The 22,912-nt window shown below is 46.1% G+C and overlaps 1 protein-coding gene across 4 annotated transcripts in view; it reads left to right on the forward strand.

Annotated features, from left to right (window-relative positions):
- The window catches only part of DCDC2 (doublecortin domain containing 2), a 119,576-nt gene that overhangs the window by 65,809 nt on the left and 30,855 nt on the right, over nt 1-22,912 (forward strand). For all 4 annotated transcript variants that reach the window (XM_075921152.2, XM_075921153.2, XM_075921151.2 and 1 more), the window contains one exon: nt 3,476-3,659. In XM_075921152.2, the coding sequence (XP_075777267.2) occupies nt 3,476-3,659 (184 nt within the window). The remainder of the gene's footprint in view (nt 1-3,475; nt 3,660-22,912) is intronic.

The raw sequence follows: 22,912 nt of genomic DNA on the forward strand, positions 1-22,912 counted from the left end.
TCCCCCCGCTCATCTACCACAAGAGAACTGGGAATAAATAAAGAGAAAACAATCTCTGACAGCTGACCTCTCGGTCTTAGGCATACATACACAGACCTCCTGTTATCTTCCAGGATACAAGAATCAAATCATTGCCCTAAAAAGGTGATTTTATTAACAAAACAAAAAGATATACTTAATAAAGCATACTTGGTTGCTAGGTGTTAGAGGGTCAGGGCTGTTGCCTGCTTTGTCACTCTGAGTGTAGAAGATGGGGGCCCACAAAGACCTTAAATACCTTGCCTCTACAGGCTCTGCTTACAAAAAAGCCTCCCCAGAGTCACAGATGCACTGGCTCTGAGGAAAAAAAAAGCTGCTACCATCAAGTGATTTCACCCTGAAAAAGAGAAGGGAACACTTGATTACTTCCCCAAGGGTACCCCAAGGTCTTCTGCTCCAAAAGAGCTTGAAAAAAGAAGAGTGAGAAACAAACTGCAGTCTCTGGTAGCTGACTGCCCAGTCGTAGGCAGGCAAATACACAAAGAGAGCCCCTGTTACTTTCCAGGACACAAGAATCAAATCATCACATTAAAAAGTGATTTTTATTAACAAACAAAAGATATACTTGATAAACATACTTGGCTGCTAGGTGTACAAAGCAACTAAGTAAAACAAATTTAAAACAGAGAAAATCTCCGGGAACAACTCTTAGTGAATGGGGAAGGGAAGGCATGGGTTCACACAGAGAAGGTTACACCAGACAACCAAAATAAAGAAAAATACCCTGATCGTGACTAGATACACTTTTCCTTATACTCATGATCCATGCTGATCTGTACTTTAAGATCCAGTTCACTCCCATGTCCAATATTTCTTATAGACATGGTCATTTTGATCCCTGCATCTGCTCTCTCCAGCCTTTTTCTTAGAAATTCCCACAAAGAAAGAACAGACCAGGCATCTATATCCAATTTGGATTTCAGAACTGTATCCCCATTGGTTCTTGTGGCCCCATGCCAACACCCTTGCTAGCTACCTGAGTTCAGCCCCATAGTCACCGGGTGCTAGCCAGCACTCCTCCTATCTGGCACAGAGAGCAACTGAGACACAAACAGAGTAAAACAGAGAAATGTTATCTCTGGGATACACTTTAAAATAACTTGATCACAACTAAATAGACATTTTCCTATCTAGTTACAATCCGTGCTTCAAGATCCAGTCCATTTCATGCCCAGTACTCTTTGTAAGCATGGTAGTTCTGCCTCTTTCAATTCATCTTATCCCCCCAACTTCTGGCTTAAAACTCATTCAAAAAAGCCAGCAGGCAGGTATATTTTCCAATTCAAATTTCAACACTTTTCCCCTTTGGCTCTCCTAGCTCCCTGCCAACACCCTCTAGCTATCTGAGTTTAACCCTTTAGCCATCAAATTCTAGCCAGCACTCTTCCTATCTATCACAAGGCTTTTTTTTTTAAATTCAGTTTATATCACAAGGAAAATAAACAATCAAGACCTCATGCAAAATCCACTAAAACAGTGAGAGTCTTTTCAGGGTCTTCAATGGGCTTTGAGTCAGGCCATAAAAGAGTTGCCTATCCCATGTTCTAGGAAACCTTGACAGCCTGATTCTTTATTGCCTTACTCCCTTTATAGCCACTGACAGGGCTTGACAAATAATGCAATCTACTCGCCCGTGGCATCGCCGGACAGCGCGGCTGGCTCGCCGCAGTTCGGCGAGCCCTGATCACTGACACCTCACAAACTCAGACTTAAAAGTCAGAAGGAATCTTCATGATCACCTGATCTGGCCTGCACCCCATGCAAAGTGGGTATAAAATGTTGCCAAATCAGTATGGTAGTATTTTATTCCCTTCTTGCATTCACTGTGCACAGACATAAATGACCACAGAAAGGGAACGGAGTGGAGAATGAGGCTCACAGTCTAAAAGTATAAGCCCTGTTGTACATTCCACCCACCCTGCTTCCCCAACCAAACTTTATCTCCCCCCCCCCCAAAAAAAACCGGAATAAGAACAAAATATGAAACAATTGGGGGGAAAAAACCTTCCACTCCATTCAGTATAAATTCGATAGATAATACAAACTTCAGTATAAAGTGGCTTCCTTGTTCCATTCCTTGTATGTGAATTTCAGCATTCTAGATTTTTTTTTAATTAATTTATTTTAACCATGAGAAAAGTCTGGGAAAAAGAAGCAAGAAGATAACAAGAATAATGGTTAACATTCAGAATTTGTCTGTTGTTCAGTTGTATTCTATATAGAGAAGGAATGAAGACAAAATTAAAAAATGAACAATTGATACACTGATGCATGGTAGATATTTTATTATATGTGCAGACTTTTGGGGAATATGTAGCATTAATATTAACTATCTGGTATAAGATTCTCAATTACTGTCAATCAGTGGAATTCCATTGCCTAAAGTTTTACTGCTGCTGTCAGTATGGACCAGCACTCTGATGTGTTATGAATTTTAGAATTTGTAGGCATTGAAAGAAAAAGTTGAAATGTGGCCATACCCTCATTCCTGATTACACAAAACAAATAAAAACCATCTTTAAATGTAATGAGGTGACATATCTATTGACTGTATACAAATCAGAAGAACCATAATACAAATGTTTTTATTTAAAAAATGGCAGGATGCATGCAGAATTTTTGGTTAAGCAAAGGTTATTGTAGTGAAACCAGTCATGAGACTTCTGGTTAAAGATAGACATTGCCTCTCACCTTCAGCAGCATGGGGGTGAGGTGGGGAGGGGAAAATGGTGGGGGAGGCTTGCTGTCTTTGTCTATTCTGCCCACGTTGGTACTTTGTAGAATTACAGGGCCCTCTAGTGTTCAAGACTTAATCAAACAGCTTCATCCAGTGAAGTACCAACTGGAAATTACCTGGCCTTTGTGATTTAACTAAATGGCACTGTCTGTGTCTGGGATATGTAATCTCTGCTGCATACATATTTATGGTATAACTTTAAAAAAATTATTGTGAACCAGTTTAATCTAAGAAAAAAACACCTGGAAGTCACGTTTTTTTCAGGTTAAATATTGTGTTAAACTTAAATGTGGTCAATTAAAGGGAAGAAGTGCATGCTGCTTATTAGAGAAAATTATTATGTCGAAACAGTGAACACCCGCAACTCCAAATGAAGTCAGTGGGAGCTGTGGGGGACTGGGCGCCTACAAAAAACAACTTCTACATATCCTTTTAATATGCATTGCCATGTCATTTTGCCTTCCTTTATCAAAGATAGCTTTCAGATCTGTTCTTCTGAATTTGCCATGGTGAGTTTCCATAGGGAGATATGGATTCTTGGACTATTTTAGGTAACATCTGCAGGTAACATGAAAAAGCACTGGTGGCTAGTGAATGTATCTGGCTTTATATTTGCTGTATAAAGTATGGTAGGCTACAGTGAAACTTTACAATATTATCCTATATTTACCAATGAAAATGCCAAATGATTTTTCTTAGGGAAATGATCGCCAGTCTAAATCTACTGTTGACTACAGTCACACAGGAGACATGTTGTCATCCCCTCAGCCTCCAAAGAGAAAGGAAAAGAGAGAACAGACTGAAGGGAAGATGAGTTTTTCTAACAAACCTGCAAAAGTGAAGCAAAATATGCGAACAAGAACTTACATCCTTCAAAATAATGGTGAGTACTTAGAAATATCTCATCATGTATGTTTCTGAACGTGCAGGGCCTGATTCCGGTCTTGGTTATGCTGTGAATGTCTGGAATAACAGATTGGTGTAAATCCCAATGAGGTCATTAGATTTTCAGTGCACTTTGCCACATCCATTTCCAGATCAAATGTATCTGTACGCTGCATTCAAAGCCTCAGCTCAATTTATAAAAGACAGTCTTAAGTGATACATGGCATGTATAATGTAAGCTAAATAATTTGGGGTCGCCCAAGTTTTTATGCTTTTGGTCCAAGCATAACCAATGAAAAAAAGCAGAAGCAGAACCACTTTGTCATTTATCTGTATCGAAAAAAAGCGAGTTTGCTCCAAGAACATTAGTGTCCCAGAGGATCCCATGCTGGCTGCCCGATTTTGATAAAACAAAATGACTTAAACTCATAGGGAATAGAACAAATGTAGAACGCCAATTAGCCAATAGCTGCATAGACTAATCACACTTCAGACTTGCTGGAGGCAACTTCTGATTTGCTTCCCCACTGTGTCATGGCAGCAATTTAGAAATGTAATAATAAATGTACTTGTTGGGAAATGTCTTTCCTCCCCTTATGGGCTAAGAATTATTTTTTATGTCTAGATAGAATATCCACTCTGTACAGATGATGTTGAGACATTAATGGACTATTTTTCTTATTACTAATAGCTCAAAAATTGTTAATATGGTTCAGTTAATCTGTCAGCAAAAATGAATTATAATTTTCATAGCTTCTGATGTTTCCCTAAACTGCCATTTAAATGTGTTATAATTATGCATCATGCTTTATAACTTGAGCATGTTGGATCCAACAGTGCATCTGCAATGGTACCATATTGTGATTTACAAATTGTATATTCTGATTCCAAGGAGTAGAATTGAAAATTGACATTTAAAGATCGATGAAACCCTTTACCTCTGAATCAGTTTGTAGAAGAACTGTATGGGGTGGTTTCTTTTAGAAGAGGCATGTAGAGTTGCTGGTTTATTTTTGTTATGAAATGAGTGCTCTTGATTTGTAGTGCTGATGTTACTCTACGTTGACACTAGAGATGTAAAAAGTCACTTAAAAAAGTAACCATGCAACCTCTAAAACTTTTGGCGGTTACATGTGCTGAGGGCTCTGTAGTATAACGCTTTGCTTTGTATTGCAGAGTCTGCAGCAAAGCTGCCTCCCTGGCAACGGGGCCAGCAAGGGCTGTCAGCTCCGCTCCCAGGGAAGGGTTTCGCTGCTGCAGTGACGTCTCCTCTCCAGGAGCGGGACTGGCAAGGGTTATCGGCCTCCCAGTCACAAGGGAAGCTTTGCTGTGGGCTCTGCAGCAGGCTCCCCTTGCTCTGACCCCTCTCCCGGGGAGCCACACTATGTAACTTGCAGTGGGTGTGGGGCGGGGGTGGGCCCAGTGCAGACAGGCTGCCGTGACAGGCCGAACAGAGCTGGAGCACTCTCCTTCCCAGAGCGGGTGGAGAGTTGCTCCAGCCCCTCATGGTTAGTCTGAACTGGTAAGTCTCACCCCCTGAGGCAGGGCACTACCTGTGGTGGGGCAACAGCAAAGGCTCGCCGACGGGTGGGACAGCTGCTCTGGGTCCCAGCCATTCAAAAGGGAAGCAGCCAGAGCTCCAGGGCTTTAAATCACTGCTGGAGCCCAATATGGCACACTTTAGGAGGCTGAGCAGGCTGCTGGGAGTGGGTGTGTCATAGCACATTGTGGGAGGTGCTGAGGGCTTGCTGCCCCCACATTGGCCCCTTCTGCCCAGGACTCCACCTCTTTTGGGAGCACAGAGTCATACCTCCCACCTTGCTCAAGGGCCTAGCAAATCTATTGTTTCCCCTGCATGCAGCCACCTGTGCCCAGCCTCCTGACCATTCTCCCTCTGTCTGCTGGCTATGTGGGCTCTTCCCGGATGGGTCATGCAGACTGCAGGCAATTTGGGTGTGTCTAAACTACATGGCTCCGTCGATGGAGCCATGTAGATTAGGCTGATCAGCAGAGGGAAATAAAGTCGCGATTTAAATAATCGCGGCTTCATTTAAATTCTAATGGCTGCCGCGCTGAGCCGACAAACAGCTGATCAGCTGTTTGTCGGCTCAGCGTGCTAGTCTGGATGCTTCCGCGCCGACCTGAAAGCGCTTTATCGACCTCCCCGTTATGCCTCGTAGGATGAGGTTTACCGAGGAGGTCGATAAAGGGCTTTCATGTCGACAGGGGAGCGTCCAGACTGCCCCGATCTGCCGACAAAAAGCTGATCCGCAGAGCGGGGCAGCCATTTAAATTTAAATGAAGCCGCGATTTAAATAATCGCGGCTTTATTTCCCTTTGCCGAACAAACAAATCTATATGGCTCCGTCGACGGAGCCATGTACTCTACACGTACCCTTTGAGATAGCAAACTACACCTCAAAAACTGCTCCAAGTGCGAAGCGATCCATAAAACGTAAAAATAACAGAGGCCTATGCATGGTCAAAATGACTCGCCAACTCTTTTTCAAAAGTATCTTGTTATTTTTTTTCATGATGAAATTAAAATCTGACATTTAATTAAAAAATAACAAATGTTTTGATTAGAATATACAGCTTATCAGACAATAGTGTCATTCAGATGTCAAACTGAATCCTTTCTAACAGCCATTAGAGTAATAAAACACAATGTCCCTTTCCTGCAAACTCTTGCACTCTCATGGATCCCCATTGACAAAGAAAAAGCATACCTCTCTCCAATTAATATTTGCTTTTCAGCAGTTCAGAAGCAGTCATATCACCAGCCATGGAATATCCAGGAAGCCATTGCGTGATTCTCATTATGTTACTGCTAGTTCAAGATAATTTCTAAGCTTACAGTGTATTTTAACAAGGATTACGTTGTTTTTTCATTTTATATTTTTATACTTATTTTTCAATTAAGCTTACCTCTACTTTTTAGTTAGAAGATTCAGATTTCATTTTGGCTAGATCACAATGCCAAGGCTTCTTTTCTTCTGCTTTCTTGGTACTTGGCCCCCATCCTGATGACTGCTCTTGACAGCAGAAAAGATCATACAAGCAGAATGCCAGCATTGCTTGATTTTGATTTAAGATCAGCGGATAGTTATGATCCCAGACATGTTGTTATATTGGAGTAGCTAATGGCAGGTATTCTTTAAATTAGAAGGGTTGCATTGTTAGCTCTTGGAAAGTAGTGGTTTTACTATGGCTCTTTCTAAAGAAAAGGCTGTTCTTGTCATGTAGTTGCTTTGATGTTACACAGGATTCTGAGCAGACTTTTTTTGTAGTAAGATTTTCTTCTACCTGTCCTTTTTATTTTCCTTTGAATAACTGAAATGCTCAGAAAAATGCCAGAGAGCCCTAAAAATTAAAAGACTTGTATATAATCCAGAGAAGAGATACCACAGTGACTGCAGCAGCACGTGTTGAATCACATTACCCTCCCAATGTGCTTAAACTAAGTTTGGGGGTCTGTAGGAGAGAGTTTCTCTTGCCATTCATTTCCTGTATCATCTGATGGGCTATGTCTACACTGGCATGATTTTGAGCAACTGCTCTTTAACGGCCAAGAGAGCGTCTATATTGGCCGGGACTCATTGTAAGAACGATGCGCTTTTGCGCAAGAGAGCGTCTACATTGGCGGGACGCTGTTGTGCAAAAGCAGGAACCTGGAACCATTTTGGAGCGGGCAAAAGAGCACCAGCCTTTTCCGGGGGTGGGGGCTGAAACTCCTTTGAGACACGTGCTTAAAGGGATCTCCCTGGACAGCCGTTTCTCTCCTGCTGCGTGCTATAGGACCTCTTGCAGGGACTGACAACTGTAGTAGTTCTAGTTGTGGTTGCCCTCTGCCTTGTTGGACACCACAGCCTTGTGCCTTAGTGCCATTAGTTGATTTTTTGACCTCAGCTCTTTTTTTGTGCCATGGAGCCAGAGGTGGCCTTGTGCCTGCTCTGGCCCCTTCCAGCCATTTTGGAGTGCCTGCAGCTGCTGCTCCATGCTGCTGCACTCGTTGTCCAGGACCTTGAGGCGCAGGTCACTCTGGACTCCCTCACCAGGGAGTCCATGGCATCCCTGTGGCATCCAGGGCCGGCCCGAGCACATATGGTGCCCTGGGCCCAGGCGCGTGGTGCCGCCCCCGGGTGCACAGTGCCTGCGCGGGCCCACCTGTGGGGCACGGGCCAGCCCCCCCAGGGTGCTCAGGTCTGCCCCCGGGGTGCACGGCGCATGCACTGCCCAGCCCGGTCCAGCCTGTGCTGCTGGCGCACACTGGACTGTGCAGGACCCCACGACTGTGGGGGGAGGGCGCTGCTGGCCGGCGCCGTGGGGATGAGAGTGGGGGCTGGCGCTGTGGGAGCTGGGCGTGTGGCACCTGATGGCAGCTATAAGAGACGCTGCGCACCCCTTACAGCTGCCATCAGGTGCCCCCCATCGGTTGGCACCCCGGGCAGCTGCCTGGCTCACCCATGCCTCAGTCCGGTCCTGGTGGCATCCCCACCCCACTGTGGAGAGGCCCTTGTGGAGATTGGACACCAGTACCGACTGGTGGGACCAGTTGGTCCTGGGACAATGGGACGACCAGCAATGGCTCCAGAACTTTCGGATGCAAAAGTGGACGTTCCTGGACCTATGTGCCTGGCTCGCCCCTGCGCTCCAGAGAACCACCACCCGGCTGCGGGCACCCATTTCCGTGGACAAGAGGGTCGCCATTGCCATATGGCAGCTGGCCACCCCGGATAGCTACCGATTTGTGGCACACCAGTTCGGGGTGGGCAGATCGACCGTCGGTGCTGTCGTCATGCAGGTAAGTCCTGGGGGGAGAGGAAGGGGAGAGTACTGCACTGCACTCCATGCTGAAGGGCAGGCAAGACTCCTGGCTGGGGTGATGGGGAATGCCCTGTCACCCGGGGGTTTGGGCCGTCCCTCCTTTGCACAGGCCTGTTGGTGGAGGGTGGGGGTGGGGCCCTGGTGTGTGTGAGTGTGAGGACAGAGGGCATCACGGGGGGGAGCCCCCCCAAGGGAGCACTCACTCACCCTGCCTTATGTGATGTGTTCCCCTGTGTTTCTGTGCACACTTCTGCAGGTTGTCCATGCTATCAACTACGTCCTGCTCCAGCGAGTCATCTGCCTGTGGGACGTGGAGGCTATGGTGGCTGGCTTCGCTGCCCTGGGATTCCTCAACTGCGGGGGAGCCCTGGATGCAACCCACATCCCCGTCCGTGCCCCGGAGCATCAAGCGGCCTATTTCATAAACCGAAAGGGGTACTTCTCCATTGTACTCCAGGCCCTCGTGGACCACCGTGGCCGCTTCCTGGACATTTATGTGGGCTGGTCTGGCAGGGCACACGACGCCTGCATTCTATGAAACTCCGGCCTGTTTATCAGGCTGGAGGCGGGCACTTTCTTCCCCCAGCGGGAATTTTCTGTCGGGGACGTGCCCGTGCCCACGTGTGTTGTCGGGGACGTGGCCTATCCACTGCTGCCCTGATTAATGAGGCCCTACACGGGGCGGACAGACCACAACTGGGCATGGTTCAACGACCGCCTCAACTGGGCCCTCAGCCGGGTGGAGTGCGCCGTCAGCCATCTGAAAGCCCGGTTTCGCTGTTTGCTCACCCGTCTGGAGATGGGTGAGCGGAATGTCCCCGAGGTAGTGGCCGCGTGTTGCGTGCTCCACAACATCATGGAGCGGAAGGGGGAGGCCTTCCTCCTGGCATAGATGGCAGGCGAGGGCCAGGCTTTTGAACAGCCCTGCACAGCTGCCAGGCACACCATGATGGGGTGTGCATCTGGGAGGCCTTGATGGAGATGTTCTCCCAGGCCCCACAGTAGGGTTGCCTCTGTCTCCCTTGACATCTCCCTCCCATCCGCAACACTTCCCTCCTCCCCTCCCCTTACCTAATAAACAACAACATAGTTGTTTTTGGAAACAAAGTTTGGAACTTTTTATTTACAATGTGGGGACGTAGGGTGGGAGTGGGGAGGAGGCTCTGAACTGGGAGGGGTGACTCCTGCGACTGCCTCTGCGGGGGCGGACCATGACGTGTGGTTGAGGCTGCATCGGGGCAGGCAGCACGGGGAGGTGAGCAGGATGGGGTGCATCACGAGGGGGAATTGTGGAAGCAGGAGGGGGCATTGCAGGAGCAGGAGGAGCAGCAGGAAGAGGAGGCATGGACATTGGTATGGGAGGGATGGCGGGTGCATGGGGCAATGCCATGCCTTAATGTACGGCATGGCCAATATGCGTGGTGAGGGCGGTGATGGCGTCTCCAATGTGCTCACACTGGGCCTGGAAGTGGCCCCAGGCCTGCTGGTGCCACTCTAGGTCTGCCTCCACCTGGCGTGTGATGGTTGCCGCCAAAGAAGTTGGTCCCACTGCCGGACCCGCCGGCTTGGTGCCTGGACGGTTGGGGGTGTTGCCGCTGCCGCAGGGCTGGAGGGTCCCCCGCTCCTGCTGCAGGGAACAGAGGAAACGATGGGTCAGTCAGGCAGCCCGGCCACCGTCCCCACACCCCATGCCCTCCGCCCCTGAGCCCAGGTGACACCACAGTACTGTGGCTTGGGCCCACTCGTTCCCCCCCCCTCCATGTTATATGTTTGCATACAGGACCGCCCCCGGAGAAGGGTGTTCCTCCATGTATTGTAGCCACTGGTCTGTGTCTTGGGGGGTGGCAGCGGCGGCAGATGTGTTGTGTTAACCTGTGGAACTCCCTGCTGGGGAGGCTGTGAGACTTTGGGCTAATCGCTGCATGGGCTAGATAGTTCGAACTAGCAAGCCATTCCGCACTATCTGTACACCTCGTTCCACACTATCTGTACACCTCGTTCCAAAAAACATTTTCTATGAACACCTTGGGTATGTCTACACTACCACCCTAGTTCGAACTAGGGTGGTAATGTAGGCATACCGCACTTGCAAATGAAGCCCGGGATTTGAATTTCCCGGGCTTCCTTTGCATAAGCCGGCCGGCGCCATTTTTAAATGCCGGCTTGTTCGAACCCCGTGCCGCGCGGCTACACGCGGCACGGGCTAGATAGTTCGAACTAGCAAGCCATTCCGCACTCCGCATTCTGTTCCACGAGGCGTACAGATAGTGCGGAATGGCTTGCTAGTTCAAACTATCTAGCCCGTGCCGCGTGTAGCCGCGCGGCACGGGGTTCGAACAAGCCGGCATTTAAAAATGGCGCCGGCCGGCTTATGCAAATGAAGCCCGGGAAATTCAAATCCCGGGCTTCATTTGCAAGTGCGGTATGCCTACATTACCACCCTAGTTCGAACTAGGGTGGTAGTGTAGACATACCCAATGTGTTCATAGAAAATGTTTTTTGTTTGCTAAAGAACTAAATTAAAATCCCTTGTAGCTGTTCTCTCATGGAGTCTTTCAGGCTTTTGTTTTTATTGCAAAGGGTTTGCAGAAAGGTTTTAGATTTGCTGGCGTAATGTCTGCATCCAGTTTCTGGGTTTAGCCAACATAGTTACTGCAAAGTTAAATGTATCTCACTAATCTGCTAGAATTCTTTGGAGGTGTCAGTGTGGTAATAAGTACAAATAAATAGTGATGATAAAGTAGTGGATAAAGGAGAACTGACTCATAAATTCAAAAGGCTTTTGACAAGGTCCCTCAGGTTATGTGTCTACACTGTAGCTGGCAGCATACCTTGCAGCCTATAGACAGAAACTTGTGAGCTCTGTGTGAACGACTGTGCTAAAATTCAATAGGGTGGACATTGTAGCGTAGGCAGTGTATGGGCTAGATGCCAGAGTATGAGTCCGAGTGCAAGTGGCTGGCTCGTGACTTCGCCCATGATGCAACATCCACATCGCTATTTTTAGTGTGTTATCTTGAGCAAAGCGAGCATGTGTGTTTGACTACCTCAGCTGGAGGCACACTTCCAGCTGCAGTGTAGATTTACCTTAAGAAGAATGTGACACACTGACAGTATGCTGTAATATACTCAATAACTTTTGTGGAATTAAGCTAGCCATATAGAGTTAGGGTTAATATATTTGGGGTCCATTGTGTTAACAATGCAATTGCATATGTACTGTTGTGACATTGTTCAAATGTTCTCTTGTAGGAGGGAGATGCTAATGTACTTTCTCTGTTATCTGTCTTTGGAAGCCATGCCTCTTGCGAGATTCATATACTAGCTCAAACTGGATACTGTAGGGGCCAAAGACAAAAAAGGATTTTTGGATAAATAGTCTGGTTTTAACCTGGCTCAAGGTCTTCTTCCTGAGCCAGCAAATGGACCTCGGTCCTTATGGAAGGATTAGAAAGCCATGACCTACTGAGTTCCCATAAAACTGGGTGCTGGTTCTCAGCGGAGGCTATTATGAACTTGTGATGGGAAAAAGAAATCCCTTGGGTGCGGTATTGAAGGACTGCTCTGGCCAGAACCCATGTTAGAGTTGGGGTGACATCTGGTAAGCTTTTTAGCTTGTGTTTAGGTTCGTCTGTTGTTTTTTTGGAATGTTTTCTCTGTAGTGCTTTTATCTTATCAATAGGCTTGCGTAAAAACGTGCTGTGTGAGTAACTTAGAACTGTAGCAATTAGAGCTCTCTGCTTCTGAAGAGAAAGCCAGGCAGTGTGCTTGGGCAGCTTGTCTCTGCTGGCAATGGCACAGTAAAGGCAGAGAACTGTTCAGCCTGGAAATATGCCAGTCAGAAGGGAGTGAGACATAGTTTTTCCACTCAAGAAAGGCAACAGACGGGGAGCTAGAAGTTGAGAATAGGTGCCCTGGCTAGATCACTAAAGGGACGTGTGGGTGCAGTTGCCCTGAACTGTGACAAAGACTACTGAAAAACTAAGTAATTCTGAAGTGAGAGGCAATCTGTTGTCATGTATCAAAAATGGGCAAAGAGACAGGGAAACAGAGAAGGATTAAATGGTAAGTTTTCACCATGGCAGAAGGTTAACAGCAGGCTATTAGCTTTGAGGGCAATTAACATATTTATTAATTATTTGAAAAGAGGGATGAGCAGTGAAGTTGCACCAATTGCAGATGACACGTATTTTAGGTCACACAAGGGCCTAGAAGTCAGAGAGAAACTTCAGAGGGACGCAACCAAGATAAATGCATGGGCATTACAATGGTAGGTTGCACGTCCACCTGTTTGTAAGCGGGGAATTAAGTATGAGTCCTGCTATTGTGGGGAACTTTCCTGACTTCTATACCACCCCGGTTAAATGGACCAGTGAAAGGAACTGAGTCCCCGCTCCCACTTCCTTTACCCCATGGTTTCCCTGATCCTGAGGGCTCCCCCTCCACTCTCCTGAGTAGCAGAGTCCTCGAAACCCCAACAAGGCTGGGCCCAGGTTTCCTGGGGCTTAATCCCTGACCTTGTAGTCACTAGGGGCAGGAGTTAGGGTGTCCCCACTCCGAGGTGCTCTCTTCACACTGCATGCTTTCTTGGCCCAGTGATCATTTCATAAGTTTCTAAGCAAATACAATTTATTAAACATCAACTGATTAAAGAGAAAAGAATAAGAAAAAAATGAGAGTGGTTAAATGAGAACACACAGCCATGCTCTGTAGCACAGGGACATCAAAACAGCAGTCTGCAGAGTGTAAGGACAGTTCACAGTCTCTTCCTTATAGGCCCCTTAGAGGCCCTGGATGTGCTGCAGAGGGGCTGCAGGCTGGACACGCTTGCTCTGGCAGTGACCACACAGCCTCAAGCTCTAAGTGGCCAGACCCCTCTCCCAGTCTGGCCTGCTGGGCCTCTTGGCTGGTGATATCTCCCTGCCCAGAGCCTCTCCCCACACTTTGCTGGTCCCAGCTGCTCACCACACCCAGCTGCAGGCTGTGCTGCTTTGTCAGTCTCCAGCTCCTTGCGTTGCTTCTCTGTCCCTTTTGGCTCTCTGAGCACTGCCAGTCTGCTGCTCAACACAGGGTCTGCACTCCTTGGGCAGTCTGTGCCTGGCTCTGTTGCTGCAGGACTTCTTCTCCACACAGCTTGCACTGCTCTTAGCTATCTCTCAGCTCTCTCGTTGCTCAGAGAGACCCAGAACAATCCCAGCTCACAGGGAGGACGGGGCCTGGCCTCTTGCTTTCCTCACTGGCCTGTCCAACCTGTCAATCAGGCTGAGCTGGAGTGTTGGCTGCTTTCCATTGTCTCTGGGGTCTGTCAGTCTCAGGGCCCTGATTTCTCATGGACCCTTCTCCTTTTGATACTGGGAGCTGGCGAACCAAAAACTCCCCCAGAGTTTTAGTAAGGGGCTAACAGTCCCCTTACATGTTGATACAAAGTGATGCAGATCGGTGGGGAAAATTTGTACAACTCACACGCCTTATAGGATTCTAAGTTATCAAGTCAGGAGGAATACCTTAGAATCACTGTACCCAGCTCAATAGAGAGTGCCTTTCATTGTGCAGCTGTAAACAAAAAGCAAGGTCATACGTTAGGATGCATAAGAGAGCAGGATGGAGAATAAAATGGAAAATATTATGTCATCATATAAGTCAATGGTATGACTTGGTTTTGCTGGTATACTGTGTGTGCACAACTGGTTACCCTATATCAGAAAGGATATTACCGATTTAGAGCAGGTTCTAAGAAGGAAAAAGAATGTGACTCGGGACACAGAAAACCCATCTGAAGAGAGATTGAAAAGTTTGGCAATTTTCACCTTAGAGAAGAAAGAGGGGACATGATAAAAGTGTATAAACTAATTTATGACTTGGAAAAGATAGACTAGGCACTTTTGTTCCCCCAATCTCATAACACAAAAATTGTGTTGGGGACAAATGGCAAATTCAAAACTAATAAAGGGAAATATTGTCTTCACATGACAGTGGAACTCATTGCCATTGGATTTTGTTGAGGCCTAATATTTAGCAAGATTAAAAAAGGGATCAGACATTTATATGGATGATGATGATAACTTTTCCAACTCGGGATATTAATGCTAACAAATTTGGAAGGGGTATAAAACCTCATTTTTTCAGAGCATAAACCAGCCTCTAACTGTTAGGGATTAGGATGAAAGTATCATGGAGGCAGATTGTGCCACATCAACCTACTGAGGAGTTTCTTGCACCTTCTAAGTCAGGGATGGGCAAAATATGGCCCACGGGCTGGATTTGGTCAATGGGACTGCGATGATTGTAAGGGGGCACGGTAGTGCATGAAGTCTCTCCCGTGTAAGGGGCAGGTAGTGGCTAGAGGCACATAGCCCCAGAAGCAGCCATTTTGAGCAGTCTGGTGCTATGGCATGCAGGGAATCTGCCTGAGGGTCCTTCTGGGCTGCTGGCCTGGAGCCACCGAGGTCAGCACCTCCTGGCCACAGCTTGCTTCTAGCACCCCAGCCCCTCCCACACTCCAACTCCCTGCCGCAGGTCATCACCCAAACCCTCTGCACGCCCCTGCCTCAGAGCCTGCATCCCCTTACACCTCCCAGGCCAGAATCGCTTTCTGCATCCATACCCTCTCCCTGACCCTCACCCGCTGCTATTCCCCAACCCCAGGTCATAACCCAAACTCTCCACACCCCCTTCTGCACCCTTTCCCCAGGCCAGAATCCTCGGACCTCACACTCCAATCCTCTGCCCCAGGTCACAACCCCCTCCTTCATTCAATCTCCCTGTCAGACCCCACACCTTCTCTTGCATCCCAGTTTCTTAACCCAAGCTCCCTTCTGCATCCAACCTCTGTCCTAGACCTTGCAACCTCTCCATAGAAAAGTGCAGCCCTTGGCCACTTTCCAAAATCTTGTAATGCCCTCCCCCCATAAAAAATTGACCACCTCCTGTTCTAAGACATCTGGTGCTGATCTCCGTCAGGGACAAGATACTGGATTAAGTGGAACATGAGTCTGACCCGGTAATGCACTTTCTATGTTCCTATTTACACAATGACTTTCTGAATAAGATAGACTTTTAAATAGTTTTAATTGGGGATTTTAAGCAGTGGGTGGTGAAATGTTCATTTTATTGCTGACAGGAAAAAGTGTAATAGTTCTCAAATAGCAATGACAGAAGTGAATTAAGTTATTTTCCCTCTGTATCTCTAAAATTAGGCTTTTACTGCCTGCAGTGTAATAGTTTTCTTTTGCCTTGTAAATGCAATATCAATCTAGTTTGCTATAGAAATGTTTTCCTAATGCCTTTTTTTGTGTGCTTTTCATGCTGTGAACAGCTGATAGGTGTTCTTGTGAAAGGTAAATTGTAGGAAATTCATATTTATAGGGATGCTGGCAGCAACTTAAGAGAACTCATGTTTGAATTGTAGCATCCATTTTTTAGTGAAAAACACTGCTAAATCAATAGTCTTTTTGAGGTTGGATGGGACAATGAAATAAAACGTAATCTTTTCCCCCCTTCTGATTTATCTCAAGTGAATTATTTAATATTAGTCTCCAGAGGTATTTATTGCTCCCAAAGGAGAATGGTAAATCAGTTTAAACACAAAGATTAATCACAGGTACTTTGATAGTCTTGTTTGTGCTAAAACATTATTTTTTTCTTTTAAATATTCTATTATAGACTTTATCCTGAAGGAAACTTCCAAATATATTGAGTCAATTTTTCCATTTTGTGTACCAGCAGTGGGGAATGAGACTGAAGTGGAAAGAAGAGACAGATTTATTAAATGGGTGGGTCAGTGAAGTAAAATACTGAAGCATGTGTTTAAACCCATTCCTCTTCAGGACACCACATAAGCACATGATTATATTTTTAAGGTTGTGTTTGTCATTGACATCAGAGGGAATTTGCCTTTGTCTGTCTATGCACAAAGACTGTACCAATGTAATTACATCAATTTAAGACTATCTTACGCTGATTTAGCTTAAGTTGATAAGGAATGAACTTAAATGAAATCAGCACCGGGCACTCCTAAATTGATCTAAGTGTCTCCACACAAGACAGAGGTGCTGATTTAACTAATTCAATTTCCAAACCACTTTAATGAAATCGGTACAACTTTTGATCTGGAGGAGTGTGAGTGCAAGTTAAGGGACTCCATGTTCCTTCTTTCTTACTAGCTTCCTTCTACCTTTGTGGTCTGCCTGAATGTGTTAGAGAAACTTAAGATGGGAGTGGTGAGCAGGCTGTTTTCTCACTCTTTTCCCTGGTCCACAAGCACTATGCTAAAGTGACTCTAAAACACAGAGCAATCTGTTTACTCCTCCAGCCAGATTTCTGTTACATGATGGTGCCTGTTCCCTTTCCCCAGTTTTGCAGTCAGACAGCATGTTGGGGAGGGTCCTAATCATCATAGTTTGAACTATGGTTACCATCACCCTGGTTTCTAATGGACCTGAGTGGTTTTTGTAGTGCCATCTTGATTAAAAGATCTGTCGCACTGCCACCAGTGCAATTTCCCCTCTCCTTGGGATACATTAGAGCAGTGGTTCCTAAAGGTTTTATTAATGTGACACACCAACCTGTAATAGGGCTTATTTTACAATCTTTACCCTGCCCTATTGCACTTGGAGGATGAACCTGACCCACATTCATCCTGCAGTGGTGACTCCTGTCCTGTGATGCTGGGCTTGCCTCCCCACTCCAGGCGTTGGCAGCCTTGATTATGAGATCGCAGCTCCTGTGTGGCTCTGTGACTTCATGTAAAATGTGTGTGTCAAACATTTTAGCAATAATTAGCTTCAGTGGGCAGTAAGACCAATTTTGTTGGTGAGGCGGGAGCCAATAGATGAATTTCCTGTGTCTTGGAGGAAAATTACCCCAAGATCCTAAATTACCAAGGCGTGGGTGCCTTGGTCCCCCGCTCTCTCAGCTGCCTCTGCCTGCTGCTGCTCTATCTGCTCGATGAGGCCAGCGCTGGGTAAGTGCGGGTGGGGCTTCCGGCCAGCGGGGCTGGGCTTGGGCCGCTTCTCGTGGGTGGGAGCACCGTTCCACCAGCACTGCCGCACTCCCATCGCCCCGCAACACTACGCTCTCCCATCCCCCTAACACAGTGATTCTCAAACTTTCTGGCCCGTGGTCCACCTGGCTCAATGCAAACCTTTCCATGGACCACCAGATGCTAATGGAAACTTACCGTTAATTACATAATTATGCCCAAGCCATTTTGCTAGTGCTGCAGCTAGGGAGAATGGTTTAATTTAACCAGTAAGAAAGGAAATATTAATTTAAATTATTAAGCCGATTAAGCACTTTAACTTTGTTAGTTTATCAAACTTAATTTTATATAAAGTAAAATATTAATTTATGTCCAACACAAAAGGTTCCCATGGTTTTTTTGTTTATGGCAGGGGTGGGGAGCCTTTTTTTTGGATGGGGCCACTGACCCACAGAAAAATCAGATGGGGATCACACAAGTAAGAAGCAAAAAAAAAAAAAAAAAAAAAATCCCTCCAAAACCCCCCACCTTTCACTGATGTGGCCCCGCAACCGAGACATGTCACTCTTCTGGCACTCTAGTCCAATTGGGGGAAGAGGAGGGACAGGGAGGACTGAAGTTCAGGGCTTCCTATAAACCAGATTTACCCTTCTGGGGTTCTGGAGTTAGTGGATTTTGTGGATCCCCCCCAGGCTCTGGGGTTGGGACAAAACACGGGGGTTTCAGTGCGTGGGACAGGGCTGCCAGTGAGATGAATGGGGGTGCAGAATCTGGGCAGGAGGTGGGGTGCAGGAGGGTGTGAGATCTGGATGGGAGGTAGGATACAGAAGCAGGCTGGGAGTAGGGTGTCTGGCCAGGGGGAGGGGGTAAGAGCAAAGTGCAGTGTGTGTCCAGAAGGGAGAGTGAAGGAGCAGGAGAGGGTGCAAGGAGCAGGGTGGAGATGGGGTGTCTGTCCAGCGGGGAGGGTGCAGGAGTGGGCTGGAGGTGTGGGGTCTCAGAGGGGGTATGTGTGAGGGGACTGGAGGTGTATGGTCTAGGCATGAGAGGAAGGGGAGCGCTTACCTTTCTTCATGCCCAGCACTTCCCTTGAGCATGGCCTCCCACTGCGCCCAGTGGCTGAATTCTGGCCAGTGAGAGCAGCAGGGAAAGCCTCCAGGCAGCATGCCTGCATGCTGCTGTTCCCTAGCCAGGGGAGGAGGAGGGGCAGTGCTTCTTCCCCGCGAGCCAGATTGCACAGCAAGGCTTGTGGCTTTCTCTTCCTCTTCAACAGGAAGCTAGTGCTGGCATTCCAACCTCATGGGAGGGAGGGAGGCCAAAGCTGGAGCGCCAGCATAGGCTCCCTGCTGCAGGAGGAAACAGGGGCTGAGCTTGAGCCATGGACCCACTGCCCTAACATAGTCCCCTCATGCTTACTTGGGGGATCAAAGAGGGGTGTATTCTCACCCTTCGCACTCCTGCATATGGGCCTACTAGTAGACCAGAGGACTGTAGCTGGCACTCAACAAGTGATCCTTAGTTGGCTCGTTTGACTCCAGCTCAAAGGAGAGCTTCTTTAATTTTCAGGTTGCAGTGGGGAAGGTCTGAGTTGGATATTAGGAAAAACTATTTCACTAGGAGGGTGGTGAAGCACTGGAATGAGTTACCTCGGGAGGTGGTGGAATCTCCATCCCTAGAGACTTCTAAGCCCCAGCTTGACAAAGCCCTGGCTGGGATGATTCAACTGGGATTGGTCCTGCTCCTGAGGTCTCTTCCAACCTTATGATTCTCTGATTCTTTGCTCTTGCATGGAGGAGGCAAGATTCTGAAAGATCCTTTTGAGAGGATGTTGAAATCCAAAGGAGTCCTGAACTGCACACAATCACTATTTTGGTGAATTCAGCCAAAAGGTTGTACTCTGAAAAGACTCCCATCAACTTCAGTGGGATTGTAGTAGGTCCTGAAGCATTAACTGTTTTGCAGCAAGCTCTGGATGAGGATTCTCATTGGATCACAAGTAGGTGAAGCAGGCGTGGGCCAGCCTCTGCTTCATTTCCAGTTACGTTTTGATGTCTCCTTGGAAGTGGTCACCTAGAGTATGTCTAGACTACATGGCTCCGTCAACGAAACCATGTAGATTAGTTTACTCGACAAAGGGAAATGAAGGGGCGATTTAAATAATTGCCGCTTCATTTAAATCAAAATGGCCACTGCGCTGTGCCGATCAGCTGTTTGTCGGCACAGCACAGCAGTCTAGACTTGGAGCTGCCAACTCCAGAACCCTTTGTCGGCAGATCCTGTAAGCCTTGTTTCACGAGGCATAAAGGATCTGCTGACAAAGAGTTCTGAGGTTGGCAGATCCCCGTCTAGACTGCCACGCTGTGCCGACAAACAGCTGATCGGCACAGCGCAGTGGCCATTTTGATTTAAATGAAACAGCGATTATTTAAATCACCACTTCATTTCCCTTTGTCATCCTGCCTCATCTACATGGCTCCGTCGACACACCCCTAGATAGTTATGAACAGGCTCAGGAGAGGAGGATCCTCTTGTGAAGACTAGAATTCCAGGAGCTTCAGAACAAATACAGGCTCATAGCTGCTCCTATTAAAGGTGAGTAATTTCTTTGGGAGGCTTTGCATGATGCTCTTTAGAGCTCCCATGATGAAATGAGCATCCTTTTAGAGCCTAATAAGCTTGTTATCTTTCCTGTAAAGGATCATCCAGCCCCTCTAAGTGATGATAGTTCCCAAGGCCTGACTGAACAAGAGGAATAGACCTGGGCTTGGGAAGCAAGGCCCATCCCTGCTTCCAGTGAGCAAAATTTCCATTTGCTATAACCAATGTGGGAGAGGAGGGGGAGATTACCAAAGGCAGCTGGGTGCGATCTATGATCTCATTAGTATATTTATGGATTTACAGTGTTTTCCAAATTTCCACTGATTTGTGCCATCTCTCATCAGCCAGAGATGCAAGAAACAGTGTGGCTAGACACACATCAAAACCATGTGCCAGTCAAGGATTGCTTCGCAGCAGTCTGTGCTCTGTTGTCTGTGATGACAAAAGTCTTTGATGGGGAGTTATGATTTTCTGCATCCAGTCTTAGATCTGAAGAGGTTCAGCTCCAAGTGTAGAATACAGAAAAATCAGCATGGAATCACCCTGGAAAATTAGATCAGTGGTGAAACCTGGAGAATTGCTAATGTCCATAGTTCTAGCAGTCACCGGTCAGCATATTCTGATCTCCCTACCTGAATGTGCTCAGCTGAGGAGCACACAGAGCCTGTTTTCCTATAGGGACCTTGCTGTCACGTAGGGTATTTCTACAGTACACGGCTATTTTGGGAAACCAGCGGTATCCTGAAATAGCTACCCTGCACCTACACATGTGGCCCGCAGGGCACAAGTTGAGTAGCCCTGATTTACAATATTTTACATTAACATGTCCTATGACAGGGGTGGGGAACTTAAGGTCCAAGGGCTGAATGCAGCCCCCAGCTTTGCCTGGATCCGGACTCTGAGGCTTGGGGCTCCTCCTAGCATTGGGGAGCTCATGCTGGTGATGGTTTTGTATTGTTTCTCACTTGTGTGCAGTCCCTGACTGATTGTCTGTGGGTCAGTGACCCCAACCCAAAAAAGCTTCCTCACCCCTTTCTTATGGAAACATCCAAAATGCTGGCATAGAAGGGCTAGTTACAAGAAAAATATGCAGAAACCATCTCTTTTAGAAGCCAGATGTTTGAGAGGTGTATTTTATTCTAATAAAATTAATGAAAGCACCATTGGAGCAAATTAACATACTCATTAAGAATGACTGCCACTAATACCAAGAGATGTGAATTTATAATGTAAATATAAGGATAGTTGAATATCGGTCTTGTATTCAGAGTTAAAATTGTAGTTAACCATGTTTACATGATATTGACACTTAGGTGTTTTATAAAAGTCTGTAGTTAAAATATAGTGGTGTGGCTGGCTCATTGGTGAGCTACTATGCTAAAATAATTGAAGCATTGACAATAACTCAGTAAAGAAGAAAGTTGTATTTGTTTATTCATTTATCATTCATGAAAGAGAAATCATAATCATATTTGTTTGCAGACATTTCCCTGCATGTGAGGTTTATTAGGGGTAGTAATTACAACTGATGAAAGAAATAAGAGGATTATTTTCAATTAGTTTATATGACAGTGCACATGACACTGAATATAGGCTTATAGCTCCCACAAAACTTGCCACCTTTCTAGTGCAAAGCATACTTTTTAAGTTTTGCTTTCTATAATATAAATATAGATGTATGTACATAAAAAAGAACCTTCCATACCAAAACAAGAGAGTCCACTGTATACACATTTCTGCTCGAGGGGAAAGGATGAAAGAACAAAAAACGTGAGTGACAGATTAGACACATTACTTAATGCACTCAGGGTATGTCTACGCTACAGGATAAGGTCAAATTAAGATATACAACTTCAGCTACGTTAACTGTGTAGCTGAAATTGAAGTACCTTAATTCAGCTTTTGGTGCTGTCCACACTGCAGGAAGTGGAAGGGAGAACACTCTCCCTTTGACTTCCCATACTCCTTGTGGAAGCAGGACTACTGGCATTGACCGGAGTACCCCTCTCAGTTCAAATTGGTGTATCTTCACTAGACCTGCTAATTTGAATCCTAGAAGATTGACAGTGGCAGCTTCAATCTTCTCTGTAGTGTAGACATACCCCCCAGATACTCCAGCGACAGATATAGAATAAAACCCACTATAGAGTAAAATGTAATAAAAGTTTCAGCACTTCATCTGCTACTGTACGACAGTTTTGCTATTATGAGAGATTAGTTATGCAAGGTACACTAGGGACCTAAGAGTGATGTCATTTAAAACTGACAAGAAATCAAAACAGATCTAGACAAAACAGGCAATGCTTTATTATTGTAGCACACTATATAGTCTTTAATGGTTTATAACTGTCATTTGAGCAAGTGAATAAATTAGACATCTAGAAGCAGAGAGAGAAAATACATGTGGGGAGTATTCAAAGAAGGGGGAGGGGGGTAAACTTAAGTCCCAAAATATCACATGTAGGTAAAATAGGATAAATAACATAATCCTTTCACAATGACCCATTGCACACAAGTAAGCACCCTTTTCTCTGCTTCAGCATTCACTATATTCCTATCAATAAAGGAGACTGTTCCATATGAAGTTAGCCTTCTAGAAACAGTTTTTGCCATTTCCATTTCAAGAGTCTGATGTCAACAATCTATATTTGAGTAATGAGGAATTCAGTACATTCTGAAGCAAGCAGCTAAACGCTTTAAAGCTTGATCCTTTTGACCACATTAGTATCAGATGAAGAAAAGTTGGGTTTTTTTTTAATATTCAGATTCCTCACCACTAATTTTTGTTTAATTCCTTCTCTTTTCACATACAATGAATTACCTACAAATCAATTTAAAGGAAAAATTAT

Source organism: Pelodiscus sinensis, chromosome 2 (genome assembly GCF_052426305.1).
Source record: "Pelodiscus sinensis isolate ZL-2025 chromosome 2, ASM5242630v1, whole genome shotgun sequence".
NCBI classification, from domain to species: domain Eukaryota; kingdom Metazoa; phylum Chordata; order Testudines; family Trionychidae; genus Pelodiscus; species Pelodiscus sinensis.